Below are 10647 nucleotides of genomic sequence, written 5' to 3' on the forward strand. Positions count from 1 at the left end.
TTATATTATATTGCATTGTATTATATTATATTATACAAACATGCCTTTGTGCACAGTTAAAATGACAGAAATCTGAAAAACAAAAAGATGATTTAAAAAGAAATTGTGAATACAATTTACTGTAAATATAAACACTTTTATAAGTGCCCACAAGGGACAAAGTGCCCCAAAAAAGACACAATTTGAAAAAAAAAAAGATTTTTTTAAAGACACACAATTACTGCAAAAAGACACAACATTTAAAAAAGACATAAAATGACCACAAAAAGACACAAAATTACAAAAAAAGACACAACATTTTCAAAAAAAGACACAAAATTACCAAAAAGAAGACATAAAACGACCAAAAAAAGATATGAAATGACCATAAAGATTTAAAACAACCAAAAAGACACAGACGTTTTCTAGTTTTTTTTCTTGTAAATTTTTTAGTTTTTTTTAGTTTTTTCTTGTACATTTGTGGGGATTTTCTCCTATTTTACCACTTATATCTTAGAGAATATTCAAGTTTTTTCCACGAACCAAAAACACAATTAAAGTTCACATTTAATTGTCGTTGGGCAACTAAAAGTTATTAATAACAACAGCTGGTCACCACGTTGGTTATACACAATGTGTGTGTTTGTGTGTGTGTGTGTGTGTGTGTGTGTGTGTGTGTGTGTGTGTCTATGAGTTACCGAGCCCAAACAGCTGAGAAACAGATTATAAAATCACCAGCGAAGTGAAAGAAAGTTACATTTACTCAGCACAGCATGATAAGTATGATCCAGATATAGATTTAATGTATTATTACATGTAGGTAGATTAAACAGGAAGTGAAACGAAGCTGAAAGGTGTTTAAAGTTGAGACGTCGGAGCTTCTTCACTCCGTCAATAATTAAAGACGTTCGACAGGTTTTCTGATTCTTCTGTGACAGAAAAACAAAAGCTGCTTTTATCTTCAACACGTCAGCAGGTGATGATACTTCTCCACACAATCACCTCATCAATTATAATAATCACCTCATCAATTATTAATACAGACGGAAACACTAGATTAGATGTAGTTCCTCCTTCATGTTGCCTTCAGGATCACTCGTAATAACTCTGAAAGAAGAAAGACGTTGTAATTGAAGCGTTGGTCCTGATCCGCCTGCTGGCAGGTGCAGCAGGTTGTTAGCAGCTCATCGGTTTTTTTTGGTCATTTGACGGCTTTTTTTCTCATTTTATGAATTTTTTTTCTGAATTTTATGCCATTTTTGGTCATTTGGTGTCTTTGTTAACATTTGGTGTCTTTTTTTGTAAACTTGTGTCTGTTTACGTCTTTCTTTCATGTATTTTTCACGTCTTTTTCCTTACCTGCTCTTATTATGTTTCTTTCTTTTTTTTTTGGTCTTTTTTTACATATATGGTCATTTGTGTCTTTGTCATTTTATGGTAATTTGGTGTGTTTTTTGGTTATTTCATTTTGTCTAGTTTTAGAAATTAAACGTCATTTTCTGTCATTTTATTTACTTATCTTTTTTGTTCGTTTTTATGTCTTGTTTTGGTCATTTAACATCTTTTTTAGTCATTTGGGGTCTTTGTTGTCATTTTGTGTCTTTTTTTTGTAAATTTGTGTTTGTTTACGTCTTTGTTTCATGTATTTTTTCACGTCTTTTTCTTTACGTCACATGATTTCCTTTTGATTTACTGTTTTCATTTTGTATAATTTTTTGGTACATGTAATTTTATTTGTTTTTTGGGTAATTTAACATCTTTTTTGTCATTTTATGTCTTTTTCTGTAATTTTATGTCTTTTATGGTAACTTAACATCTCTTTTTTGGTAATTTTGTGTTTGTTTTCTTTGGTCATTTAACATTTTTTTGTCGTTTTTTTTACTCTGTAAAATTTTTTTAATAATTTGGTAAATTTGTGTATTTTTTTGTAATTTTATGTCTTGTTTTGGTCATTTGACGTATTTTTTTTCGTAAATTTGTGTCTGTTTACTTTCTTTTCTTGTCTTTTTCTTTACGTCTCCTGTTGAAAGTCCTGGTTTGTTTGATCAACATATCGATTATTTCGTACAAAAGCAGCAGCGTGATTCGTACATTGTGGCTGTTTTACCCGACGTCACAATATTTGTTTTAAACACGTTGTTGTTGTTTAAAATTTGTTTATCAACAACAACATAAAGCTACAAGATCATCATCAGAATTCACTGAAGACCAGGATGCACAAAGTTTATCTTCAGGTTTTCAGGTTTTCAGTTTTTCCCGACCAGTCGAGGACTCAAATTTCTTGTTGATCCCTTCACTGATTTTATATTTATATTTTCTTTATATTTTTATACATAATTCGACTGTTGTGACTCTAATCTTGGTTGTAAAAACATTAAATAAGCAGAGTTCAGTATTACATCCAGAGTTCTGGAGGTTTCTGAGTGACGACATCAAACATTAGAAAGGTTGCATGTGTCCCCGCTCTCCCCTACTGACGGCTCCATAAATAATAAATAAAGTTAGAAAAGTGAAGTGAGGACGTTCTGAGGAGATTAACGGATTAGCAGGAAATAAATTATCTGCGGTCAAAGAGTCAAAACGCCTCGTTCTTTTCTTCATGATGAGATTTTATTTTATTAATTGGTTTTACAAAAGAAAATGTGGTGAACAGGAAACACACTAATCTTCTTTAAATGGTCAAAAGAACAAAACGTGATTATTTCATTCATAGGAAAATGACTTAAAACTGATTTATTTCTGTTTACAAAAATGGCAAAAGATAGTTCTTATGTTGATGTTGTAGCAGAAACTGCACTTCAACTAGAAAAATACTTCAAAAGATTCATTTCTAAACACAAATTCTTTAATGGAACGAGAATGAAATGCGGACAAACAGCGTCTGAAATGTTTCGTTATTCAGTCGAATACCGTTTGGTTACGTTGTAACCTGGTTCTATGAGTAGAGAGACACCACGTCGCCTCGTACACACGTACTTCTAAAAATTTTGATTTATTTGTTTCTGTTTGCCACACTTATTCTCCACAACAATGTTTTCAGTGTTTTGCATAAGAAATAAATCATAAAAGGCAAGAAATCAATAAACTGAAGGTAATATAGAGACATATAGGAATAAAAACGAGTTGAAATTAAATAATAAGCAGAAGCTTGAGCCACAATAAACAATAAAATCTCAGTTTGATAGCAAATCCAAAACAAAAGACCAAAAATAATAATAATAATTTTAATAATAACTTACATTTTTATAGTCGTTTTAATTCAAGTGTTTGCAGGGAAAGTCAACAGAAGTTTTTAAAAAAGTCCATTATTTGTCTCAAGAGAATAAAATGTAATAAATAAAAAATATTAAAGTATGTTGACTTTCAACCTTAAAATAATTAACATCATCTATAATAAATCTGATTTTGCATTAAATTAGATTTTATTCAACAAGTTAAAATTACATTTATTTCCTTGCAAATATATACATATATTTTTATGATTTATTTATTGTCCATATTGCCTCACACACAGCATGAAACAATCTATTTTTACCGATCCGATTTTTATTATTATTTTATATTGCATATAAAATAATAATAATAAAATGTAATATTAACAATAAGCTGAACAGCACCATGTAAACATTTTATGTATAAACGTGAATATAATGTTTGTGTTTAAACATTTGATACTCTGTCGTATGTTCAGCTGTGATGATGAACATGAATAAACAATAAAATGTGAGTTAGTTTCAGGTTTGTGGATCATAAAATCAGAATGTTTGGACAGAAAGCAGAGCGGGAAACTGCTCCGCCATAAAAACCTCTCAGAGTCTCTCAGGAAGAGAAACAAACGTCTGGAAGAACGAAGTCTGAAGGTTAATTGAGCTGAGACGCCGATTCTCTAAATCTCTAATCTCCCCGGCAACAAGACGGAGAGAGAGACAGAGAGAGACGAGCTGGAAGACAGAGAGACATCAGCCATGTTTCCACTAGGGGGGAAGAGTGTCCACCGGGAGAGTCTCAGGCCACGCCCTCTCTAAAGTCTCAGGCCACGCCCTCTCTAATGTCTCAGGCCACGCCCTCTCTAAAGTCTCAGGCCACGCCCTCTCTAAAGTCTCAGGCCACGCCCTCTCTAAAGTCCTTTCACTCTGAGTGTCTCCATTACAAAAAGGCCTCCAGAGGGATTTAGAGACTCTGGAGAAACACGGAGACTCAACTGTGGCCGCCATCACTAGATGTGCACAACGTCGGCAGCTGATCATGAACATAGTGATTGTGTATTAACGGCATCACTAACTGTGCACAGAGTGTCTGGTGCTTGTTGTAAACAAACAGAGATCGCTAAGTGAACACCTCCTGCAGCAGCAGCACATACACACTGTACTGCTACAGAGCTAACTGTTAGCCTGCTAGCACATACACACTGTACTGCTACAGAGCTAACTGTTAGCCTGTTAGCACATACACACTGTACTGCTACAGAGCTAACTGTTAGCCTGTTAGCACATACACACTGTACTGCTACAGAGCTAACTGTTAGCCTGTTAGCACATACACACTGTACTGCTACAGAGCTAACTGTTAGCCTGTTAGCACATGCACACTGTACTGCTACAGAGCTAACTGTTAGCCTGTTAGCACATACACACTGTACTGCTAGAGAGCTAACTGTTAGCCTGTTAGCAATTTGCAGACTGGACGCTAAGGGGTTAACATCCCCTCCGGCTCTGCAGCTGGGAGAGACTGCTGCAGGAGGACTGTGCCGCTTCGACTCGTTCTTCTTAATGAGCCACCGACCGCCGCAGCTAGTTAAGAAGAGTAAAAACGAGTCTCCAAAAGTCTCCAAAAACACTAGACAAACGCTAGATTTATCACCAGTCTCTTTTTTGAAAAAAAAACAAAAACGCTAAATGTAGCAACAAAGTTGCTAAGTTGGCAACACTGCTTCGCCGGCTTTTACAAATGTTGCATGTTGTTGTGGTGTTCAGTACTACGTCACATCCTGCTTAATGTTCTATCCAATCAGCAACCAGGCTGTTTTCAGGGGAGAAAAAAGACCCTGTTCTTCTACAGGGACTAAAGAAGTCCCATCAAAAGTCCCTCAGGACGGCTCGTATTCAGATTAGGGGCGTTTCAGTGAGTGAGACCACCTCATTCTGGGTATTGGACTGTAGTGGAAACACGCTTATTAAGACTGACAACACACCACGCTGCTGCACCAGGCCGCCACGCCGTTACACCACGCCGGGGTGCCATGATTTCTGCAGCTCTCAGACTGTTTAGGGACCCCAGGATGCACAAAGACTCATATAAAAGAGGACACAACAACACATTTACTGACTGTTACAGCAGGTCTGTAAAGAGACTCGTTGGGACACATTTCTTCACATATCTGGATATATTAACTTATTTTAAAATGTGAAATTCAACCACAGCTTCACAGACTCTGCCAGCAGCAGTTTCAGCTGTTTGTGTAATATTAATAAAGCAGCTCAGGTTTATTGTTGGAGAGTTTCTGGCCGACTTTGGAGCGACCTTCATCAACGAGCCAAATGTTCTCACACTTTATTTAACTTTATTCTGCTGAGTTATTACTGGCAGATAAAGTGGGACGCTTTAATGAAAAAGACATCTTATATTCGTATAGTGAGCAGCTTCACACACACACTGTTTATATTAAAGGACATTTAATTTAAATTAAAATACAATAATTAATGTCGGACATTAAAACATCCACTTACTTTAATTAAAGACATTTAATTATATATCTATTATTGTATATATACAACACGCTCTATGTAGACATATATGTGCATATCCACCATGTTTATATATATTAACATTTATTTATATAAATGTTTATTTGCAAGGATTACTTTTTTTTTACCTCCTACAACTTTATTTTTTAACACTTTTTTCATTATTTATTGACATTATCGAATGCCCCGAGCTGCTGAAAATCTATTTTTTTTGTTTTGATTTAAATTATTATCAGGTAAATATTTCTGTCAATTTTAATATTTTTAATTGTATTTCATTTTGGTTTTATAAAATATATATTTTATGATCTACTGTGTTTTTATTGTCTGATTATTTGCTCTAAGTGTTGCATTTTTATTTTTATTTATTGTGAAATACTTTGAGCTCATCACTTGTATGAAATATTATTATGTTATTATGTTATTATTATTATTATTTTCTCACCAGCTGCTGAATGTGATGATGATGATGATGATGATGATGAAGATGAAGAATCAGGCTGCAGTGACACTGATCCTCCACTGAGTGGCGCCACACACACATCACATGATAAAACAGGTTCATGAAAAACTATTTCATTTTAATGTTCAGCTTGAACATTAAATACATTACAATTGGTATGTTTAAATTGAGACAAACTTTTAGTTATTGTTTACATGCATTAATGTAATACAATTACATTTATGAATACTAATTATTCTGACCACTTTTATCTATATAGTTTATTGTTTACATGCACTAATGTATTAAAGTTAAATTTAAAAAAGACTTAAATCATACACTTCAGGATGATTTTTTTTTTTTTCCTCTTGTATATATATATATATATATATGTATATATATATATATATATATATATATATATATATATATACATACAAACTTCAGGATGATATTTTTCCTCATTATATGTTTATTTATGTATAAACTTTGGGATTATATTATTTTTCTATAATAAAAATAATAAATAAATAAATAATATTATGTATAAACTGATATTATTTTTTATTTATATATAAACGACAGGATATTATTTTGCCTTTTGTTGATATTGACATATAAACCTGTGATAATATTTTATTTATATTAACAAATAAACGTGTGATATTATTTGTGTCATTATATTTATATTTACATATACACTTGTGATATTATTACATTTATATTTATAGATATATTTATATATAAACTTTTGGATAATATTATTTTTGCCTGTCTTCCGCTTTGCTGCCAACCATGACGTAATGACCCCGTCCCTCACTGTGATTGGCTCAGCGCCATGTCAGTCAGTGACGCAGCGTCCAATCAGAGCGCTCGGCAGGCGATACAAACCCGCCGCCGCCATGTTGAGTGTCCGGGGTCCAGGAGCGGAGATCCGGTAGTAAACAGACCCGGTAGTCTCCAGGAAACGGCCCAGCTGGACGCCATGAGCCGACCGTCCTCAGCCGGGGCCGGGGGAGGAGGACTCGGGGCCGGGAAGGCCGGCGGAGGGAAGCACGGGGGGTCCGGAGGCGCCACCGCGGCCGCAGCGGCAGCAGCAGCCGTCGGGGTGAGCTCCGGGTCCGGGTCCGGGTCCGCCGCCCCCTCCGCCTCCTCGGCCGGGTCCCTGGCCGCGGCCGGCCTCCCCGGGCAGCCCCCGGAGCTGACGGCGCTGTTCGAGTGCCCGGTGTGCCTGGACTACGTGCTGCCGCCCATCCTGCAGTGCGGGGCGGGTCACCTGCTCTGTAACCTCTGCAGACACAAGCTGAGCTGCTGCCCCACCTGCAGGGGCCCCCTGAGCCCCTCCATCAGGAACCTGGCCATGGAGAAGGTGGCCTCCACCCTGCCCTTCCCCTGCAAGGTACACACACACACACACACACTTATATACACACACACACACACACACACTTATATACATACACACACACACCCACTTATATACATATACACACACACACATATATATATATATATATATACACACACACACACGCACAGAGACACACACACACATATACACACACCTGGTCACTGACACACACACACACACACACACACACACTTATATACATACACACACACACACACACACACACACACACTTATATACATACACACTTATACAAATACACACACACACTTATATACACACACACACACACTTATATACACACACACTTATATACATACACACACACACCCACTTATATACATATACACACACACACACATATATATATATATATATACACACACACACACGCACAGAGACACACACACATATACACACACCTGGTCACTGACACACACACACACACACACACAGACACATATACACACACACACTTACCCACATACATATACACGCACGCATATATATATACATACACACACACACACACACTTGGTCACTGACATACACACACATATACATGTACACACACATACACAGAACACAGCTGACAGGTGTGTTTTTGTTTGTTTACGTGTCCGATGATGTCATAAAGGATCAAAGCTGACCTGTGATGTCATAAAGGATCAAAGCTGACCTGTGATGTCATAAAGGATCAAAGCCGACCTGTGATGTCAGAAAGGATCAAAGCCGACCTGTGATGTCATAAAGGATCAAAGCCGACCTGTGATGTCATAGAGGATCAAAGCCGTGACGTAGTGTTGTGTCAGAGCTGCTGGTTGATATAAAGGACCAGTCCCAACACTTAGTTCATTTATCCTCCCTGATGCTGATTATATCATCAATAACTCCTCACTGTTGCCAACTTAGCAACTTTGTGGCTATATTTAGAGACTATTCAGACCCCTCTAGAGACTCTTTGTCAAAAAAGCGATTTGCGACAAATCTAGCGACTTTTTCTGGTGTTACTGGAGACTTTTGGAGACTTGTTCGTACTGGACTGGACGCATGCGCAAAGTCATTCATCATGGCATTTACGCACATTTATTCACTGTTTAAACTGTCTTTTATAACGTCTAACAGGAAGCTTTTTGCCCTGCGTGCTGTCATTTGTGGTACTGACACACAACCTATTCTGCCCTTTATGTTGGGTAACTTTTTGACTAAATGATGATTTTTTTAATAGTTTTGTTAAGACTTGAACTTGCAGTAAAGTATTTTCCCAGTGTGTCCGTCCAGCTGAAGGCCTCACTGTTCATTAGATCAGCTGACAGGTCTGAGATCAGCTGCTCCTCTTACTGTTTAAATAATGATGACGGCTCACTGTGTGTTTGTGTGTTTATCACAACAACAAACTTAACAAATATATTATAACACAAATGATCTGAGTAGCTGTTTAAAAGCATTAATGCATTCTTTTTTAAGAGACAGTCCAGTTAAGAAGCTGAATTTTTATTCCAAGATTATTATTTAAATTTTTCAATTAATCTGCACACCATTTTCACAATTAATAGATTAGTTGTTTGGTTATTAAAATGTCAGAAAATGGGTGTTAGACGTTAACTCGTCTTAACATATTTCAAAATGTTAAAAGTATTCCCGTTAAAGAAGCTGAATAGTGTAAAGAAGTGTTTAATAAAGATGTTTAGATTTAAGTCAAGCAATCTGAAGCTGCTCTGCACACCGTGACCTCCATCCGCCGCCTGTAAACTAACGCCAAACGAAACTTGGCACCAAAGGTCGTTTACCTGCGGCGGTGTCGGGTCACATGACCTCCTCCGTAAAGCTGCACCTGTGAGAAATGTGTAGATAAAGTACCGTATTTCCTCCAATAGTAGGCGGGGCTTCAATTAATAAACAATCAGTTTGGGACCCGGCTAATAATAGGGGCAGGCTATTATTGGAAGGAGGCTTTTATTAAAAAAAGAAAATCAGAGCAGCTCTGACCGGCACTTTTTAGAGTGTTTTACACAGCGCATTGTTACCAGTTACCCGGATGTCGGCCATATTGGAAGTACTGGGATGTAAACAAACAATGAACAGCTGAATGTTCATTTTAACAGGATTTAAAATGTCTAAACTAGTAAAAAGCCCAGAAGAACGTGTGTAAACGGCTGGACTTTACAGAGAATGACTAGGACAGCAGAGAAACAACCATATTTACCTACAGGACTAACTCGTGGGGACAAACTTCTAAATACAGAAATCTGTTCCCGTCAGATGATGTTTCCTGAACAGTGTTCTCCGTAGATCACCTCCTGGTTGGAGTCAGGATTTCAGTTTAAGGTGAGGCCTTGTAGAGAACTGTTTGGGGTTCAGGTCAACTTGGGCTCATGTTAACAACTTAAAGGAGGACTGGTTGGGGTCAGGGGTCAGGGTGGTGCAGGTTAAGGTAAGACACCCGGCTTATAAAAGAGGCCGGCTTTTATTTACTAAAAAATGTTTTTACACCCGGTTACTAAATGAGGCCGTCATTAATAGGGGCCGGCTTTAGATTGAGGAAATACGGTATATAGAAATATAAATGCTTTTATTTGTTAGAACCAGCAGTGACTTTATGTTCTGTACCTGCAGCCGGAACATATTTCTATTAAACGTTGATGTGTACATCCAACAATAATTAAAATTTGATGGAAAGTCTCTCAGTCTTAATTTTGGTCACTTTTTGTAACGAAAACGCTTGTAACTGATGATCCATTCAAGGACTGTTGGAAAGTTCCAACTCTGACAATAATGTCTGTTTTATATAGTTATATATATCATAGTATCATGATTTTTTTTGTGGGAATATTATATCAATCATGGCCACCAAGTATCGATATTTAGTGTTCCCACGCCCAGCGGGCCGTCAGTATTTGAGCCGTTTTTTGTTTTTTTCGGAGGCTGTATCGGGCTGACTTTGTTTAATATCCTGGAGATACTGGTATCATTTGAAACTATAAGATGTAAGGAATCTATAGGTGCGTCAGGATATCGGGTTGGGAAGTTGTCGAAATAACGCTGCAAATTTCAGCTTTTTGAAAAAATGT

General features: G+C 36.9%; 1 protein-coding gene across 1 annotated transcript in view; it reads left to right on the forward strand.

The window, feature by feature from the left end:
* Positions 1-7083: 7083 nt before the first annotated feature.
* Positions 7084-10647, forward strand: part of siah2l (seven in absentia homolog 2 (Drosophila)-like) — a 20404-nt gene continuing 16840 nt past the window's right edge. Inside the window, exon 1 of the mRNA XM_059351473.1 lies at positions 7084-7564. Coding sequence (XP_059207456.1) covers positions 7151-7564 — 414 coding nt within the window. The 5' untranslated portion in view covers positions 7084-7150. The remainder of the gene's footprint in view (positions 7565-10647) is intronic.

Source organism: Centropristis striata, chromosome 15, assembly GCF_030273125.1.
Source record: "Centropristis striata isolate RG_2023a ecotype Rhode Island chromosome 15, C.striata_1.0, whole genome shotgun sequence".
NCBI lineage: Eukaryota > Metazoa > Chordata > Actinopteri > Perciformes > Serranidae > Centropristis > Centropristis striata.